Source organism: Amphiura filiformis, chromosome 17 (genome assembly GCF_039555335.1).
Source record: "Amphiura filiformis chromosome 17, Afil_fr2py, whole genome shotgun sequence".
In the NCBI taxonomy this organism is placed as follows: Eukaryota; Metazoa; Echinodermata; class Ophiuroidea; order Amphilepidida; family Amphiuridae; genus Amphiura; species Amphiura filiformis.
The window spans coordinates 19,093,638-19,115,495 of NC_092644.1; the positions used below are offsets into that span (position 1 = coordinate 19,093,638).

General features: G+C 37.5%; 1 protein-coding gene across 1 annotated transcript; it reads left to right on the forward strand.

The window, feature by feature from the left end:
- The first annotated feature begins 11,187 nt into the window (after positions 1–11,187).
- LOC140137418 (ryncolin-1-like) lies at positions 11,188–19,883 on the forward strand. Its single transcript, XM_072159069.1, has 5 exons — positions 11,188–11,463; positions 13,072–13,221; positions 15,745–15,881; positions 16,869–17,130; positions 19,596–19,883. The coding sequence occupies exons 1-5, from the start codon at positions 11,367–11,369 to the stop codon at positions 19,841–19,843; spliced, it is 894 nt and encodes a 297-aa protein (XP_072015170.1). The 5' UTR covers positions 11,188–11,366; the 3' UTR covers positions 19,844–19,883.
- Positions 19,884–21,858: the final 1,975 nt, after the last annotated feature.

The following is a 21,858-nucleotide window of genomic DNA, read 5'->3' on the forward strand; positions in this document are numbered from 1 at the left end:
TTCACGTGTATCGATCCCGGGTATTCATTTCAGTGTCTCTGACTGTATAATGTAATTATTAACCGGGCGATGTCGGTGTGTGTTACGTTGCGCGTTACATGCAGGGATCTCAGGCATCGCCGTAGTACGATATTGGTCTGCGTGTGGAGCCGGACTCAGTGGATTCTTTCCACTTAAAATAATGCTGTCTCCCGTGTTATATCGGGTGATATAGAGACACGGTTGAGTCTCAAAACAATGCGTATTATTATCTATAACAGGAGACTTATGCTTATATAGGCAACAGGGCACTATTAGTAATCCTTATGGGCCAATCAGTGGTTCACAGCACCTAAGGAGAGTGACAATAATAACCCTCTGCTAAATCATAATCCCAAAAGATGTTGATGTACCCGGCGCTTGAAGGATTGAGCTCCATAATCAGTGATCTCTCCAACTACACAGTCTGGGATTCCATTCCAAACATGGACTGCAACATGGACGAAAGTTCTGCCGGTTGACAAGGTTCGTGAGACTGGCTCAGTCAGTGCTGGGCAAGTGTACGTAAGAAAAATGGCGATTTGTTTGAGCAATATAAAAAAACGAAAGTGAAAAATTGTGGTATTTTCCAATATTTTATTCATAAGTTATAACCAATTGACCTAAAATTGTTCAATTCGTTTTAACAATTTCTATAACATGCCATGCAAAAAATGATTTTCTCTTTAATTTTGAATCTAATGTGCACAGTGGTCCTATTTTACATTATGCTTAATTTATTTCATACCAAAATGCTTTAAAAAGTATTTTCTGTCTGCGCTAGGATCAATGGCAGCAAAGGCTCTAGTGTGGTACTGTTGCGACAAAAGACATCAAACCCATAGTTTAATTGCAAGAAAATACACCAAACATGCCAAAGGGATGAGTCTCAAAACAATGCGTATTATTATCTATAACAGGAGAGGGTTACAGTTGCTTAAGATTCTTTTAGCTGTAATCTTCATCATTATTTTGGTAACAAAGTTTAAATAGTTTTTAAAATATAAAATGCAGTGAGCAATAGCCCAATAGGAATGACCATGTCGCACTTATGCTTATATAGGCAACAGGGCACTATTAGTAATCCTTATGGGCCAATCAGTGGTTCACAGCACCTAAGGAGAGTGACAATAATAACCCTCTGCTAAATCATAATCCCAAAAGATGTTGATGTACACGGCGCTTGAAGGATTGAGCTCCATAATCAGTGATCTCTCCAACTACACAGTCTGGGATTCCATTCCAAACATGGACTGCAACATGGACGAAAGTTCTGCCGGTTGACAAGGTTCGTGAGACTGGCTCAGTCAGTGCTGGGCAAGTGTACGTAAGAAAAATGGCGATTTGTTTGAGCAATATAAAAAAAAACGAAAGTGAAAAATTGTGGTATTTTCCAATATTTTATTCATAAGTTATAACCAATTGACCTAAAATTGTTCAATTCGTTTTAACAATTTCTATAACATGCCATGCAAAAATGATTTTCTCTTTAATTTTGAATCTAATGTGCACAGTGGTCCTATTTTACATTATGCTTAATTTATTTCATACCAAAATGCTTTAAAAAGTATTTTCTGTCTGCGCTAGGATCAATGGCAGCAAAGGCTCTAGTGTGGTACTGTTGCGACAAAAGACATCAAACCCATAGTTTAATTGCAAGAACATACACCAAACATGCCAAAGGGATGTCCCCCTGGTTCCCCTTATATATGACGTGATCGCGGGGGTTGTGGTAGACTTCTCCGTAGTCCACTTGCCCATTTTGCATACTCTGGCTATTACATTTAAGCATAAAACTCTGATTTATATTGATTTGTGTGCAACTGATAGATTTTCACATCTGTATCTGATCTTTTCAGTCACCGCACTCCCTCTGTTTGTTAGCTTCCCAAGTGGACTACAGACTTTGCCTTGCGGTTAAGATTTTTAACACGGGACTCTATGGAGAGTTAGGCCAATTTCTGGCCTAACTAAAATTGGCCATGATGTAATGCATCTTTAAATGGATCTGCCTTGTGATTGGTCGCCCATATCTCGCTATGGTTTAAATCTTCCGGGCCCGCGTCATTCCCATTAACTACACCGTACACAACTATCTGTGGTATTTGCGGCGCTTTTGTGTTGACGCGAAAGTTAATCTCTCATCAAACATCTAGCGCGTCTTGTACTATACCATGCTTAGTACTTGTGGTTAATGGACTGATAATCAAGTGTGCTTGACAGTGTGTTTTTAGAGAGCAAAGTCCCGGGGTAAAGTTCTGCTTAAAATTCAAAGTCCATAGTCGGATTTTCGGGGTTCGCTATCAACTGGTAGATTCCAAAATCAGAATTGTTCAGTATTAAAGTGAGCCATTATAATTATGCAAGATAATTTTGCATTCAATTACTTTTATTGTCACTAATCATCTGATATTTTTAACTCTTTATGACCATTTTACTATTGAATACTTTAATTTTAATAAACATCAGTATAATTTTGAGTTCAACGAAATGGGTTCATCAGGACTAATAATAACATATTTTTAATAAAATTCGACTATGGCATAGTCTAGGGTTGTGGAAAAGAGAGTATAGGATGATCAGCAGATTGTAGAGCGCATTAGACATTCATTTGGTTTAGATTCGGCCTGTATCACAACCAAGGTCTGCTTAATAAATTTGAGTCTTTTATCATGTTTCGTTTCTTCATAGCACCCTTGAATGTTGCCTACATTAAATCCCTATTCAAATACATAGAGGGCAACGAACTTTATTAATGTAGCAACAAGTAATTGGTAATTTTTAATTGTCTAATTAACAAATACTGAGGAAATGAATGCTAAACATGATATCACTTGGCTGAGATCAAGTACAGAAACAAGTAGAAATCCATCAATAATGTTTATTGAAAATTATGTGGCGGAGGATCACCATTGTACAGCATGTGATCCTCCGCCACATGATCTTCCGCCACGTGAGCCACCAGTGACTAATTAGACTTAACGAGTTACAGTAATTAGTACAAATGAAAATCATAAATTTTTGTTTCAGAAATTGAAAGACCAATTTCTAGGCAATAGTACTAAACAAGCTCATAATAAATATCAAATAAACAAGCTACATGCATGTAAACACGTCTTGATGAGTAAGAATGCAACAAAGCCACCCTTTTAGGTGCCCAGTATAAAAACATGACCCTATTGCACTTTTTTTGTACTCACCCTGTATTAAATTGTTTTCTTTTCTTTTTTGTTTTTAATAGTAAGTCCAGTACAATTTTTAGCAATGCTACGTTGTGGGTGTTACCATCACACTTCATCAGTTGCCTGATAAAGTGTGATGGCATCACACGCAACGCAGCATTTCTAAAAATAGTAAATCCAGTATTTTCATTCAATTCCAAATTTCATATGTTACATTTAAGGTTATTAATTATTTTAAACTGTTGTGATTTGGTTGTTCACAGCATCTTACGAATGGTAGTGAGCTTTGGCAAAAACTGCATTGCTCAATTCATAACGAGCGTGTAGAAGAATTAAAATATCACATATATACTTTTATAGGTGCTGCGGTTCTTGAGTTACGTTGTAAAGAGGGCTGAAACAACAACACTTTTGTAAAACGTACATAACTCATTGACAACAATAAATTAAGCAAGTTTGCAAAGTATACGATTTGTAGAATGAACTTTTGCAAAACATCAAGGTGTTAATTTTCAATAATATATTAATCTAGATAATGAAAATCGATTGTTAGGTTGCTTCGACCAACAATACCTCGTCTACCCTTAATAACATACATATACTTTACTTTTACTGTAACTAATTAAATAAACTTTTAATGACCATTTATTGAATACTATAATTGTGATAAACATCAGTATAATTTCGAGTTTAACTAAACGGTTTAATATGCAAATTTTGTTTTGTTTCTTGTTTGTTTTTTTTGTTTAAAAAATAAAAATCATAATTATGAGACATTCATCAGACCGATGTTTTTGTACAAACGTAATCGAGTATTTTTACCCCTCCCCTAAGCGAAACTAGTTTCGTTTAAAGGACGTCATCGATCATAATTTTGGTTTGTTCCCTAATAAATTGCTTCGCCAAGGTGGTTAAAATTTTTTGTCACGACCCCAACTACCCAGCCCCCTTGATATCTTATGGTGCGTCCCTTAGAACCATGACAACTTGCTAATACCCCCATTCTTCATCAGGCGACTGACTGGCTGGTTATGCGATACTTACTTTAATAAGTAAGTTCCAATCTACAATTTAATTCAAAAGATTCTAATCCGGCCCCCGCACGGTTATTCATATGCTCGTCGAAAAGTTAAAAATAAGAGGTGTTTTCATATTAAGAAACGCAATTCACGAAACACAAAAAAAGGGGTGTTTTTTTTTTCAAACCACATGTTCGCGAAATTTAAAAAAAAATGTCTTTTCATCGAAATATCACTTCTCTTGCTTTTACCAGAGAAGAGGTAATATTTTATTATATCTTCTGTGGCTTTACAAAAAATATCGCAGTTTCACAATTTTCCGTTCGGCGCATCCGGTGTGCACCCGGCCAAGTGATTGAAGTTCATACATTAACCCTAACAGGACGGTATACTACAAAATACTACTTGATATATGCGCTGTTCGTGCATGCATCCCACGTGGTGTGATGACGCAATCGCCTTAAGTGATATATAGGCACGGTTTCGCTGGCCAGCGAAGCCCAAGACCCGTGGCAAAGTGTCGCCGACCCAGTGCCTGGCATGCGAGGGGTCTCGGGTTCGAATCCCACCCAGAGCAAACAACTTCTTTCCTTCTTTTCTCTCTTTATTCCTTCCTTCTTTCCCTTCCCGTCGCCAAAAAGCCCTTAGGCGGTTAGGGTTAAGCCTCTGCATTTAGCCATGACTGTGAGTAAACCCTACGCGTTTCTGCCAGAAAAGGGTATATTAGAAATATCGTGTGCGTTTTAGCGAAAATAGGGCCGGGGTATTGTCGAAGGGCAAATAATTCGCGAAATCGCTACAAAAGGGATGTTTCCCCCTGAAAACTTCGCGAAATTCAATTCAATTCAATTTTAATATGATGATATCTTCAACAGATAGCAGTCTGTATGTTGTCATTATGGTGTTATGCAATTAAAAGGGGGTGTTTTTAAAGTTCACCGACCAGCATGAATACCCGCGGATTCACGGAGTGCGGGCGCCAGGAATTTTAACGACCGGATGAATGAGAATATTCAATATTTGGTTCATTTTTGTTCTTGTTCAGTCACCAGATTCCCCATGAAGAGAAGGGGATATGGCTGACCCGGCCCGGGGACCTGGCTTTAAACCTTGTTTAACTTGTTTATAATTGGTCTGTGTTTCGAAAGCTTTTGTGCGATTTTGGCCCAAAAATATGGCCCTGCACCATTATGGTCCTGCACTATATGGTACAGGAGCATGTTTGACTTAAAAATATTTTCAATTTACGTACATACTCTACGAGCATGTTTGACTACTTATAAATATTTTCAATTTTTAGATTTTCAATTACTTAAAAGTACATGCTTCAAGAGCATGTTTAAATTAGAAACATGCTTCAGGAGAATGTTTGTCACAGATTGTCAAACATGCTCCTAAAGCATCTAAGTCAAACATTGTAGGGCCTACTTAAATTGAAAATATTTAGTCAAACATGCTCCTGTACCATATGATGCAGGACCATATGGTCCTGGACCATATTATCGGGCCAAAATCGCACAAAAGCGTTTCGAATAATTGTTTTCCGTGAACATCTAGGGTACGTGTTTTTGGCAGAGATCGGGGCGTGGACATGACATGACTTTGTTATGTCATCTTGTTCTACATTTTCAACATATCCCATAATTCAGTGCAAAATGTGGTTTCCTGTTTTGTTACTTTATTATGTGCCAAATATAATACAATCAATCTTTCTATATCCTTGATTTTCCTTACCACAGAGTTGTTCTGGATAATCATTTTATTTTCCACGTGTATTAAAAAAGTGCAATAATAAACAAACCTTTTTATGAAGTTATACGTAATCGTCTGAATGTAATTCTACAATATTATATTTTGTGTGTTATTATATTCTACACAATGTTGCTTACGTACACTACGCAAAAAAGTTTCTTTATGGTAAGGAAATTTAACCACTATTAAAATCTAGCAACTAATTATGTACATTTTTTTTTTAAATAATCGCATGCGGGTGATTGTCCTGCGAATTTTGACACCTCAATCACTACCCTACGTACGGTGTACCCCACCAGAGTTGTATCTGCCATTATCTTCTTGTTGACTCGTCTCTTGAGCTGATCCCACAGGTTCTCCAAGGGGTTAAGATCAGGGCGTATGGAAGGCCACTCAAGTGTCTCAATTCCTTCTGTTTTGGTAACATATTGACATACAGTAGGCCCCTATCTTCCAAACTGCTGTAATCATGACCTGTTTTGAATCCCTTTTCCAAACCCATCTCTCAAAACGCAAATGTCTTAGTACCCACTCACCTTTGTCTTTGATCATTCATCTGCACAATAAGAAAAGGATTATCCAACATTCGCTGCCATTTTTATTTGTCGACCTCTTGGTACTTAAACATTCTCAGGAGTGTCGTAGGCTAGTGATTGAGGTGTCAAAATGCGCAGGCCAATCCCCCACATGCGAATATTTAGCAAACGTACACAATTAGTTGCTAGATTTTAATTTCGGGTAAATTTCCTAACCATACAGAAACTTTTTTTGCGTAGTTTATATCATTATTTTAATTGATTATGCTCTTATGTGTATTTTTATATTGTAATTTTTGTATACACCATGTCACGACTTAGCAATAAAAATAATATCAATTTCGATTCAATTCAATTCCGTGAAATGCATTCTGGGATACGGTATTATACCACGCAATAAATAGATAAGCAAATTTTTGGACAGGTTCATATACTTGTTTGGCTTCACCAGCGAATGTGAAAACTTATGGTGTGGTGGTGTGATTGTTGGACCAAATTTGTTTTGTCTTTTAAAATCTTCACAAGTTGGATATAAGTGCTATTTCGTTGGATCCAGTAAGTTATATTTTTTATATTAAATTGTTTTCTTTTCTTTTTTGTTTTTCGTTATAATTTGAGATAAATTAAACTACTAGAATATCTGGAAAGAAAAAGAGCATGGTACACCTACTTGACGTGGGGAAACAAGTAAAATACAGACTAGACAGTACCCGGGGAGGAGGTGGGACAAAAAACATTCAGTGACTTGCTCATCAGGAGGATCGTAAAAGCATCAAATTTTATATTTTAGCAACTTTGTTAGTGTCATATAGATGTTGGGCCAAAAGGCGTGTACTAAATACAAAATGAGACATTTTACGTGAATCTGTAATTTCTATATTTAAATAATGAAGAAGGAGGCGGCCTATATGCTTCACCCTGGCAGGGCGTAAGACAATGCGAAACACAAATTAATATATGCGAGGATCGGAAATAAACGATACAAGCCCGAGAAATTATAATTTAAATGACGTAACTGGGGCTCGAGCAAACTGGCATATGAAAATTTTGAGAGAGAAAAAATCAGGACTCAGCGGGGATTGAACCCCGGTCGCTGGATTACCGGTCCAGAGCTTTACCACTGTACAACCTGAGTTCACAGTCGGTACTCGGGCAATCTCAACTTAAGTCCCCATGATAACTCTCTTATTGTGTCTCAGCGGCCAATTATATATTAAATAATGAAGAAGGAGGCGGCCTATATGCTTCACCCTGGCAGGGCGTAAGACAATGCGAAACACAAATTAATATATGCGAGGATCGGAAATAAACGATGCAAGCCCGAGAAATTATAATTTAAATGACGTGATTGGGGCTCGAGCAAACTGGCATATGAAAATATTGAGAGAGAAAAATCAGGACTCAGCGGGGATTGAACCCCGGTCGCTGGATTACCGGTCCAGAGCTTTACCACTGTACAACCTGAGTTCACAGTCGGTACTCGGGCAATCTCAACTTAAGTCCCCATGATAACTCTCTCATTGTGTCTCAGCGGCCAATTATATATTAAATAATGAAGAAGGAGGCGGCCTATATGCTTCACCCTGGCAGGGCGTAAGACAATGCGAAACACAAATTAATATATGCGAGGATCGGAAATAAACGATGCAAGCCGAGAAATTATAATGTAAATGACGTGATTGGGGCTCGAGCAAACTGGCATATGAAAATATTGAGAGAGAAAAATCAGGACACAGCGGGGATTGAACCCCGGTCGCTGGATTACCGGTCCAGAGCTTTAGTTACATGTGTACCTTCAGGCCCCGGGCGTCAGGCGATAGTTTCCCTAAAGCTGATGGGCTCTTCAATACGTGTGCTGAAAGCACTCTAATATTTAACGTATAAGTAGGAATTAATCCAGTGCTGTAGATTTCTGTTTGACATCGGGGGCGGGGCGGGGGTGGGTGATGGACAAATTTCTTGAAGTATAGTGAATCCAGCACCTTTTGGCGACAGAAAATGTTTATGGTACAAATGCGCGCGCAACAATGGGCACTTTTGGTGCTAAAATGGCCAAATAATGCGGTTAATTTGGTCAGAGACCCACATACAAGCATCAACATGGGGATGATTGTATGGACCATCCCCCTGGCAAAATATTTGGGGGGTATATCCCCCCTGGATCTGGATTCTACGCCTATGTCTATCCTATTCAGATCACAGCGAAGGTGGTAAAAAATTGTTTATAAATTACCTAAGAATGACAGGCAAGGCATATTGATCTCTTGGCCTGGGGTATGTACGCCGTCGCGTATACAGAACTTCAGCAACTGGAGGGGGATGGGGCGAATTTCTTGTTGACCTTTATGAAAGGATCATAAAATGTGTAAATATACCCTATTGCAGCTTAAATGGTTCAATACATGGTTTTAATTGGAACAAATTCGAAGCGCGCCTATATTTGCCTTTTTAAAAGCTGAAATTGTCACATATGAGATTAATTTCGTCAAAATCACATGCACCCAGGTTTTTCTCTTCTCTTTTTCTCCAATTTCTTTGCCCTTTTTTTTGATACGGGAAGGGGTCGTTTATAAAGGGCTGTATACACTACTGGTACGTGTAGGGATGTAAGGTTGGACGTGGTGGACGAATTACCGGTACTTGTGTATAGACTACATGCCACAGGCGATTTTTTATGTTTTTTAAAATGATGAACGCATTCAGTTAAACTCGAAATTATACTGATGTTTATCGCAATTATACATGTATATAATAGTATTCAATAAATGGTCATAAAAAGTTTATTTAATTAGTGACAGTAAAAGTAAAGTATGTATTTTATTAAATGCAACATATGAAATTTAGAATTGAATAAAAATACTGGACTTACTATTTTTAGCAATGCTACGTTGCGTGTGATACCATCACACTTCATCAGGCAACAGGTTAAGTGTGACATATCAATTTGTAAGCGCTCTTTTTTAAGGGGGTACTACACCCCTCAATAAATTTGTGACTATTTTTGCATTTTTCTCAAAAACTAATAACACACTGGTAACTAAAGTTATGTATATTATAGGGGCAAGGAATCCAATTACTACACTGGAATTTCAGTGACCCAAGACAAGCAGTACGATACTTATGATAGAAAATGAGGTACCGCTAGGATGTACCTCATTTCCTATCATATTTACTGAACTGCTTGTCTTGAGTCACTGACATTTCAGTGTAGTAACTGTATTCCTTGCCCCAATAATATACATAATTTTTGTTACCAGTGTGTTATTAATTTTTGAGAAAAATGCAAAAATAGACACAAATTTACCACAGGGGTGTAGTACCCCCTTAAAAGTATAGTTCATTAAATTTACAACCGTATGACAAAACAGGCGAAAATAGTAACTTTTTGCACAAGATTGGCGATTTAAAGGGAATTAACCATTGCTCATTGAAATGAATCTAGTATATGGACAATAAGTGTGCCTTTTCATTTAATGACATAAAAATTGAAAAATATTGTAAGGTACACTTGAGGTTTTGACTTTTAAAACCTATATTTTGGTCAAAAAATGTGCTTGGATATGTAGTTTTCAACAGATTTTGCACATTCGCCTTGCTATAACATTGAATTGTGTTATCTGTTGACCTAGTGGCTACAAGTGTTTTAGGGGGAAGCGTTAGCTTTCGTTTGATATAAACAAAATTCTGATTGGATGAAGGGGACACTTGAGGTTTTGACAATAACCAATCAAAGAGGCCCATTTTTTAGCTAGAAGCTTCACAGATCCTACATTGCTATGCACTCAACCGTATAGTGTTATCACAGACTGTGGTGGAGACATTTACTGTTTGTTGTTCTCTGCTTGGAAGCTCTTGGGACGAAAATGTGTGCTCATGACTGTGTATCGATGTGAAAACTGTGCGCATGATGGTTTATAAGAGAATCGTTTTTCTATAGACGAATCCAAGTAGCCAAGTCATGGTCAGGATTTGGTCGGACATCTTTGGGTAGCCGCTAGCACCAACCTGATGTTTTGAGCGTCCAATTGTGCAAATAAAATCCGCCTAACACCTAGAGAAGATGCAAGGACGAGGAGGGTTAATAGAATAATAGCTAATAATATAAATAATGGAGATAATTCCGTCGCATCTATTCATACATAATAGTCCTTTTGTTAACAAGTACGTCAATGCATAGATACCATACCGCGTATAGTTAATCCGATTATTAATATGTCACTTCAACAACGAATAGACCATGCTGTGTTTTTGTCGAAGGAACTGTATTGTGTTATTCTTTTGTCTATCTGTGTTTTCGCGAAAGGTGTAAAACGGGTGATGGAATGCAGTTTAAAATTTCCGCCAAGGCCGAATAATTTCACCTTTTGAGTGCATTGTAGCCGACGGCTACCCAACTAAAGGCTGCTAGTCAGGTGTAGGAATGCGTGAATTTAGATTCGTCTGTAGAAACCTTTCCATATGTGGTATCACACGCAACAAAAACGCAGCAAAAACGTCAAATTTGATGTTAAGATGTTTATGCCATGAATTCAATTTGACAACCCATCCTTACTCTCTCCGTCAGAAAAAAATCTAGTGCTGCCACAGTGTGACTATGTCATATAGTTTATCATGTTTAGTGCTTCCATTTCACAGTATCTGTGCTTTAAAGAAGAACCCAAGCGTGATTCGGTATCCATTGTACCACGCGAGTTCGCGGCTAAAATACATATTAGCCAAGCATTTTTTTAAACAAATTCTATGGACAAGTTTCAGCAAAGTGAAGAGGCCATTTTTTTTTTGAGGTATGAACAGTTTCAAGCTACATTTTGATACCATGTTAGAATTATTATATTTTGTTATAGGCGGACGTTCTCATCATGCGTGTTGCTGTGCATGTGTTTTGCCTTGTGTTGGCTTTAGTTTGCGAGGGCAGCAGTGGAAATAATGGACAGCGGGCCCACGGGCAGCCGTCTGGTCAGTGGCGTTAATTTCTTTTTACAGGGGGGTAACCCTATTGGTTTAGGATATGGATTGTCTTCAAATTTATATACAAATGTCAAATAGGCCTATTGTTTCCTTAAATTTATAATTTATACATAATGTCCAACCTTTTTTTTATCCGGCCATGATGGGACCAATCATTAACCGGATAAGTGAAAAATCCGGATAAGTGAATTACATGTAATTCTGCATTAACTGGCCAAGTACTGAAATCGGGACAACAAAAGATTGTTTCAACATGGGGGAATAACACTAATATAAAGATGGCATTTGAGTGCTTTATGTTAAACATAGTATTCAGAGCATGGAATTAAGGTGTCAAATTGTCAAAAAAATGTTTTTCAGTGAAGATTTCAAAGCCGGATAACAGAGATTCGGATAAAAGAGTTCCAGATAAGAGAGGTTGGACTGGATGTGAAAAACAAAACATTTTCAGCGTTGGAACGGGTCCGGGATCCCTGAAACAACTCTGCCGTATTCCCGTTTGTGCATGTCCCGATGAAAACACGACGTTTCGCCATACCACTGACAACCAGTTCGCCACAGTACATGTTCATACTAATTGGCATTACATACTACTATTATCATTCTTGACAAGATCGCTCATGATTTTGATTTAATTCACCCTAAAAGTATTTCTTTATTTTTGTATATAGGCTATCTTGCACATTTCACATTTTAAAATTTTTTCTTTATTTTAATTTCAACTAATTCTCTACTGGGGTTTTTATTTAAAAGGCACCCCATGAATGTGTGCCAAAAATCACTTTTCCCCGCTCGTTTTGCCAAAAATTGCTTCTCCCCCATTCGGCTCGCCATATATTTCTTTCCCCCACATTTTACCCTCCCACCAGCAGGGATCATAATTATTGCGCAACCCCTTAAGGGCTGGGGTATGAACGTTTGGACAGTAGGTCCTATATATTGTGGGACATTAGAGCACACCAGACATATCGAATTGCATTCTGAATACGAAGAATGTCATTCTGATATCAAATAATTTTGATTTTTGAAATTCGCAATTTAATACACATTTTATGGCAAATCATTAAAAATTGATATTTTTGATATTTAACAGTACTTGAAGTAAACTTTATAAATCTGATGATTTATACTTAAAGTGTATGTAGGTGGGATGAAAAGCCGACGATCAATTGAAAAATTTGACCTTTCGTATTGAAGATATGGATTTTTTTCCCAAAACACCAAAAAAATAATAGGTCTTTTTGGGAAAAATCCATATCTTCAATATGAAAGGTCAAAATTTTCAATTGACCTCGGCTTTTCCTCCTGTTACATACATTTTAAGAATATGTCATTAGATTTATATAATTTACTTCGAGGACTGTTATATATCAAAAATTTGAAAAATATCAAAATTTTATAATTTGTCATAAAATTTGTATTATATTGTGATTTTCAAAAAATGAAAATTATTTAATATCAGAAAGACATGCTTCGTATTCAGAATGCAATTCGATAGGTCTGAGGTGTTTTCATGTCCCACAAAAAATACTGTCGAAACGCTCATTTTAGATCCCTTAAATGATTTTTTTTTAATCAATTATAATTGATTTTCAGGTATAAATTTTTGCAACATAAGATGTTCTCACCCTCACTGCTCTGACCCATGTCAAAATGGAGGTACTTGTGTAGATGGAACTGGAGTAGATTCCTTTACCTGTGCATGCGCTGCTGGATACACTGGAGACACCTGTGACATGCTAGTAGGTAAGCAAAAGAATAAGCTAATTTTTGGTGTTTTTCTCTGTGTCATTTTACTAAGGCCTCAAAAAATATATTGTTTGACTGGTATAACAAAAATTGGGGTAGGTAGGTCGGGATTTTTTAAACTTTTTTTTACTTTTCTTTTACTTTTTTTTTTTACTTTTTTAAAACTTTTTTAAGCCGTAAATTGCGTTCGATAAAGGCATTGGAACTTTTTTTTTCTTCTTTTTTTAAATTTATTTAAATTTTCTTAATTTCTGTACGTTTTTTATTATTTTTTTGCAAAACAAAAAGTCTAGGGTCGGGCCTACTTTTTGTGTCGGTCGGGTTACGCCAATCAAACATTTTTAGGCCTAATTCAGGAATGAAAAGTTATTTTCAAATTGATCTGATTGCTATTCTAATACCCGTTGATGCTCTGAATGCTAAACATAGGCTTCAACATAAAAAGTCTTAAATCTTTGAGGGTTTTTTTTTTCAAAATATAAAAGCAAAGCTCAAAAACCACTGAGTCAATACAAGGCTTGTTTGTGCTCATGCATTTTCATGTTTATTCCCAATATATAGTCATGAAAATGTACAATTCTAAAATCTTTCTATTTTTAAAGAAAATGTTAAACTTGTCATCTGCAGTCGACACTCGCATTAAGGGGGGTTAGAATTGAGGTGCTTGAGAAAATTGAATATTATTTCGCTTGTTCATATGCTGCTAACACATGCGAAACAAATGCAAAATAAAACCTTTAAAAAATAATCAGGTACTTGTCAAACTTATTGATAGAGTACGTTTGTCAATCAAAAATTGATTTTCAGATATAAACGACTGCGATCATAACCCATGTAAAAACGGAGGTACTTGTGTAGATGGAGTACATTACCTGTAGGCCTACATGCGCTGCGAAAGAATACGCTAATTTCTTGGTGTTTTTTGGTGTGAAGATTCTTCCGCAACAGTATATAATTATCGCGTTCACGATCGAATCTATACTGAACCAAAATTGTATGTTTGACTTTAATTTTGTTATGCAAAATCGTGAAAAATAAAGCGCACAGGTATTTCTTTTTGGTAATTAACAGCTCACCGTCTGAGCATATTTGTGACCTTTGTAATGCACTATTCAGGTACTCCCCCCTTTTCCCAGGGATATTATAAGCTAAGATTACAGAGATTAACCGGTTGATGCGCTCCAGGGGTATAGACGAATCCAATTTCACGCATTCCTACACCTCAATGGCAGCCGTGCGGCGGGGACCCAGTTATGGCCGAATGAATTCTGACCTGGCTCGTTGGATTCATCTATAGGGGCGTGCAACAATGTGTAATTTCAACCCTGTACAGGGGCGTAGCAAGCGGGGGACAGGGTGGACGAAGTCCATGTGCCCCGAGGGTTCAGGGGCCCCTAGCAAAAGAAAAAATGAAATGAGCGCTGATTATGGAGATGCTAAAAGTAGCAGGGTCGAATTTATATACCTGAGTCAGACCAAAATTTGGAGACCCCAAACTCACCGTGAGGAAGGCATGTGCAAGAGGCCAAGTTTGGTTTACAAATTGGGGTCTTACTATAAGATCGACAGTGGTGGCAGAAGCAGTGCAAATTAGAGGGAGATAGGCCTAAACATATTATGTTCCGATCTTATAGGACATTTGCGCGCGAAATAAATTTATAATTTCAGACCATTTTAGCCCAACATGAAGTTGAATTGTGAATTTTGCTATGTGAAGGGCTAGTATGATATGCGCGAAGCTCGCAAAATGTTGCAATTTTACCATATTTTGGTGCAAAACATGGTGATGTCGGGCTAAGAGGAACATGCACAAGACAATTTTGGGGCCCCTCTGGCCCAATGGTAAACTCGGCCCTGCTAAAAGGGCCCCGCACTGTTTCTTGTCCATGGGCCCCCGAGGCTCTTGCTACGCCCCTGACTCTGTAATCCAGGGAGCAGGAGATTAAATGGCAACAGGGTGTAATTTTGGAAATTCAAGAATCTTAATGTGTGGATTCACTGTGGTTTGATGCAGGGGTTACTATCTACCAAAGGAATTTCAAATGAACGTAGACAATTTGGACATGAAATAGGGATTAATATTAAATGTTTACGTCCCCCCATGTAATTAGGCAAAAATAACATGCCCCAACATTTTCACAGGTACAAGGGTGGGGCGAAGTATTTGAATAGTACTTTTTTTTAATCTAATAAGGGACGCACCATTAGATATTGGGGGGGGCTAGGGATTTTTTTGAAAAAATTTGCCTCACTGATGAGTAAAAAAAAATTGCCTCACTGATGACCAAAAAAACACTTTCCCCTACCCAGCTCTGTATAAAGGTATACATTTAAATTGAAAAAAGACAACATCGCCGCGGCGAAAAAAAATTTTGCCTCCAAAGGCAGCAAAAAAACCCAGAAAATTCTGCCTGACCCAAACTCCCTATCCCCCTCCAATAATATCTAATGGTGCGTCCCTAAGAATATCTTCTGTTAGTGTTAATGTTAATGTTGTATACACAATACATATCCATACAGGACCTCGAGACTGCTTCGACATTCAACAAGCCGGTAACATAGCGAGTGGTTTGTACGACATTTACCCAGCATGGCCAGCATCACAAGGATCAATCGAAGTTTACTGTGACATGGAGACTGATGGCGGGGGATGGCTGGTAATATGGATTAAACAAATATTTTAAATAAATAATTAATTAATTGAATACAAAGTTCTTACAAGCAAAACCTATTATATTAAATTTAATCATACCAGAGAAGTATAATCCTTGATTTCACAATAACCACATTAACCACTTTTATAGTTTGAAGTATGCACAAATCACAATACATGATCAAGTTTAATACAAAAACTTGGTTTGATGTCACTTTAAACTTGACACCTGTTGTAATGCCAGATTTTGGCTGTGGATTAAAAAGGAATGGTGATGTATGTTCAAATTTCGGGAGAAAATGCCACAAATAAACTGGACACATAATTACTGGAATCACCGAAGTCACTAGAGTGCCAAGCGTCATAGCAGTGGAACCCGTACACCACACCCCACACACACACAGTATCATCGCCCCGATAGCTCAAGTTCATGGCAGAAATCGCCATGGTAGGTTGAATCCACAGCCACACATGGCCATTTTGTTCCGACCTGTTTAATAGTTTTGAGATGCATAATGGGCTGAGGGACATCCGACTAAGGCTATTGACAATAGCCCGGTGACTGACCTCTCTGTGTGTGAGTGAATTTTTGTCAGTTTTTGAGCTCAATACGCACGGTTCTTTCGCAATACGCAACTAACGACTATCATATCCTTTCAACACATATATTCAAGTGCAAGGAAAAAATATGGCTTCTTTAGATTAAAAAAAAATACGAGAGATATTCATCATTTTCTACCCCGGTATCCAAAGATTTATCGTCTGAATATCAAATCGTGCATAGCACATTTACGTGTATCGATCCCGGGTATTGATTTAAGTGTCTCTGCTGTACCAAGTAATTTTTTAAATTTTTTTAATGTTTTTTTATGTTTCTGTGTTTTTAACCAGGCGATGTCGGTGTGCCCCAAAGCCCCTCCCTCCCCGACCACGCCACTGTTGATATATTTATAGACTTATGACACGGACACGACACATCTTCTCTTTATAGGTTTTTCAACGTCGGAAGGATGGTAGCGAGGACTTTTTCCTCGACTGGGATTCATACAAGCAAGGATTCGGAAACAGAGACTCGGAGTTTTGGCTCGGAAATGATAACATATTTGCAATAACAAACCAAGACGCCTACGAGCTGCGTGTAGACATGGAAGACAATAGCGGAAATAGCGCCTATGCTTACTACAGCCAGTTCCGTATTGAAGACGAAACCGCTAATTACAGGCTGACTGTTAGTGGGTATGATGGAACCGCAGGTAAATCAATCAATCAATCAATCAATCAATCAATTAGTCACTTATTCAATCGATCAAGCAGATTCGAATCAATTAATCGAACAATTATTAATATATCTATCAATCGCGCAATCCGGGTGACATAATAAATACAAAATTAAACAATTGATCAATCAATCTGACAATTGACCGAAAAAGCACACGCCTTCCCATCGTATAAGTTAGAGTGGGCGCTGCTCCCTGAGCTATTTAGGACCATGCAAACTTTTAAAGTTAAAAGTAATACTTCTAATCGAAATTGAGCGTATAAGAGTTGTTGGCAGAACCATTTACACAAGGAACCCATACAATAACGCATTCATCAAAGTTTAAGAAATAATCGGGGGAAAACTATTTTGCTTAATAAGAGTGTTTATAGTAAATTTATATGTAGTGACTGAGTTTTGAGTATATCGTACTTGTATATGTGACCGTACAGCACGAATGAGCCGTAAATTCCCTAAATTGGATTCTGAGTTACAGTGTAAAATGTGCATGAAGGTCTCATTATGATAGTCAAACACCAATCAATAATCCTATTTTTGAAGAGGATAATGAGCTTCTACCTTATATGGCTATAGAATTTTTAATAGCTCTGTCTTTGTTTGCTTTGGCTAAATCCTGCTCAAGTGGTGGGTTAATTACCAGGCATTGTATTTTGTATAGGTATGTATAACCAACAATTAATAATGAGAGAACTTTCTTGAACCTCGTTGACTTGGGAATGATTTGAAATGACCGCCAATTATGACTGTTTGATATTTATTGCCAGCAATGTGGAAAAAGAGACACGTGTAGAAACGAAAAAAGCTACCATTTTGTTGAAGGAGCAAAGTTCAACAAACCATAACCCCGCTTCTGGATATCGTTTGAAGTCAAATAATATACCATTTTAAAGCGTATATGGTGTATATTTTCTGAACACGAAATAAAACAAAATTAACCGGGGGAGGAATTTACGGCTCATTCGCCCCGGGCATTCGCCGTGTACGTTCACATATACCGACACTCTTGTTGTTTATAGTGAGGCAGAGTTACCACACAAATTACGTACCACCTAAGAGTAGCATTACCGTATATCATAATTATGCAATGGCGCAGAGGTGACACTTGCAAAGCAGGGGGAATTATGTTAATATTGTGGCGCGAGTTATAAACAACCCGCCCAGCGGTGTCATCATGGCGAACCTTCATTCAGCGTGTTTATAGTGGGAGCAGATGTACGGGACATTTTGCGTATTTATCCGGTCGGAAACTTGATCACTATAAAAACTAGCCGTAACGGGTATGTACCGTAGGCAGCTGTAGGCCTATATGATATTCTTCTCAATCGAAGGATATTGGCGCGAGATATTTGGAAAATGCAACATACGAGGATAAATTGGGCGGGAAATTGGGTATTGTATGACCGGACGTAGCAGCCTCTTCATGATGCTTTGGATTCGCCAGCTAGGCTTCTCAACCCCAAGAGTTATCAAGCTACCTGTTCGCCGCCACTGTTGAACGGACGATTTATAGCTCACATCACAATGTTTTACATTCCCCGTGCTGATGTACGGTAATGTTTGATGGTACATGATTTATGTGCGGTAACTGTGCCTCACTATAAACAGCAAGAGTTTCTGTATCGTACATGATATACTCAAAACTCGGTATATTCATTGTAAACACGCTGATTGATAACTCTTGGGGATGAGAAGAGTTCCGAATGCTCGCATCCAACGCATCATGAAGAGGCTGTTACTTTCGGTAACACAGGCCACAATTTCCTCGTTAGTACAAATATCTCGCGCCAATATCCATCTGTTGAGAAGGATATCAATGCACGGTTCAAACCATTTATAGTTACCATGGTTACGGTGAGTGTTTAATGGAAGGTGTTTATAGTGGCTGTATACGGAAAGATTATACTGCAATAACAATTGATTTCGCAGTACTTATACGATGATATAACGGATAAGCTGGCTCACTATAAACACGCTCATAGTGCAAGTTTCCGGACAATTTCTGACCAAGCAGAATTTTTACGCCTAAGTACCGTATATCTGCTCTCAGAGCCTCCCACTACAGGGTGTATCAAAATGATTGCTACCTATCAATATAGCATGGCAAACATCTGCCACATCAAAAATCAAAATACAGGATAACATTTGTAGATTTGTGTCATTAAAGGTTATAAAACTAGTGAGTTGAAGTAATTTCAAGAGGTTCTGATGCTCTGGACATTACTGTTAATCTAACAGCATTTCTGATTGGTTGATAACTTGAAATGCTCATTTCAATTGCCAATTATAACTAGGCTCTTAATGGTCAAACTTGCATTTGCAGATGACCTTATTAATACCCTCCTTGATATTGGTTCAAAATTGGGCACAATATTAATTTTGGCCAATCGGCAGGTAGATCTCATGGGGTTAATACTCTATTCATGCTATTTGTACCATCAGGTGATTCCTTGGCCTATCATGATCAATACCCATTTTCAACGAAGGACCGTAACAATGTTCAAAGTACTTGGCGTGATAACTGTGCTGACGCATATAACAGTGCTTGGTGGTACAATAACTGCTATTCTTCCAACCTCAACGGAGTCTACGGCGCAAGTGATCCTAGAGCTATAGTTTGGTATACCTTTTCAGGGGGGAGTAATTCCCTGAAAAGCACGGAGATGAAGATCCGACCGGTAACAGCTTAAGGGAAGGGGTATGAACGTTTGGACAGTATTTATTGTGGGACATTAGAGCACATCAGACATATCGAATTGCATTCTGAATACGAAGAATGTCCTTCTGATATCAAATAATTTAGATTTTTGTGTAATACATATTTTATGGCAAATCATTAAAATTGATATTTTTGATATTTAACAGTACTTGAAGTAAACTTTATAAATCTGATGAATTATACTTAAAGTGTATGTAGGTGGGATGAAAACCCGACGATCAATTGAAAATGTTGACCTTTCGTATTGAAGATATGGATTTTTTTCCCAAAACACCACAAAAAAAAAGGTCTTTTGGGAAAAAAATCCATATCTTCAATATAAAAGGTCAAAATTTTCAATTGATCGTCGGCTTTTCCTCCCAGCTACATACACTTTAAGAATATATCATTAGATTTATAAAATTTATTTCGAGGACTGTTATATATCAAAATTTGAAAATATCAAATTTTAATAATTTGTCATAAAATGTGTATTATGTCATGTGAATTTCAAAAAATGAAAATTATTTGATATCAGAAAGACATGCTTCGTATTCAGAATACAATTCGATACGTCTGAGGTGCTCTCATGTCCCACAATAAATACTGTCGAAACGCCATGTACGCTCATTCTAGATCCCTTAAGGAACAATTCGTCGGTCGCAACACAAAGTGGCGTAGAGTGATTTTTCAAATTTCCCGTTTCACATACATGACATAGTGGCGTATAGGTTTAGAGCTAGCTATTATCCTATAATAGTTATAACTTTTTACTACTAAAGATACAATTTAATAGTTTGAACCGTAACCTTCAATTTCAAACGGAATTGGGCCACTGAGTGATATCAGTGGAGGAGTATCGACTCTGTTACTAGTAGCATATCCTTCAAAAACGTTTTGCTCGGAAACGTATTTTGGCCTTCACGTACGCCACTATGTGCTGCGACCGACGAATTCATCGAAGTCGAATATTCGATATCGAAAACTCTCAACAAGTATTCATTATTCAAGGTTTCAAGTATTTTTTTAAGTTTTTTGACGAATAATCTATTCACCATGCATGTTCACTACTGAATTATTGTTTGTTGGCGAACAGTATTCGGTCGCCAGCAAATATTCATTCGTAAATACCTATTTGTCAACAAACAATCGTTAGAACTAAATAAAAATGACTTGAAACATTACGAATACTTTTTGAAAGTGTTCCGACATTAATAAATCATATATATTCGTAAGCAATTGAATTAAAACACTTTTAATTTTTTTAATAATAAAATTAGTTATAACTATTCAGCACTTTTTTTCAAAATTAAAACAAGGAAGATGATCTTTTGCACTTGCACAGAAACAAGAACATTATAATCTTAAATTGGGCTATTCCATTTAAAATCCACCTCCCCCTGTGAAAGATTTTGGAAATATCTTCCACAGTGGGAGTATGAATTTCAAATGGAATGAGTCATTAGCAACCTGAATCTTCCACTGAGGGAGGGTGTGTTTCAAATGGAGCTGCTAATGTGTTCATTCCATTTAAAATTTATACTCCCCATGTGGAAGATATTTTCAAACTCTTCCACATGGGTAGTGTGGATTTTAAATGGAATTGCCCACGCGCACACCCATGAGATGTTGGCATGTAAAGAAAGCTCATATTTTCTTCATAGTAGTCAGTGGCATAGTTAGTGGTTGTGGCGCCCAGGGCAAGGAAGTATAATGGCGCCCCCATCCAATTTGGAAATAATTTGCGCGGAGCGCGCAAAAATTTGCACAAACACCACTTTTATGAAATTTGGTTACAATGAAGTTAAATTTCGGTCTTAAATTGATCTTTCAAATGACTATTTGTGCTGAAATGCCCGCGAAAATTTTGACTTTCACCGCTTGGAGAGGGCGCCGAATTGATTGTTTTTTTATCCACCGTCATTTTGGCGCCCCCCTGAATGTGGCGCCTGGGGCACGTTTTTTTAATTTTTTTTTTTTAGTCATTTAAAAATGATTTCTTTTTTG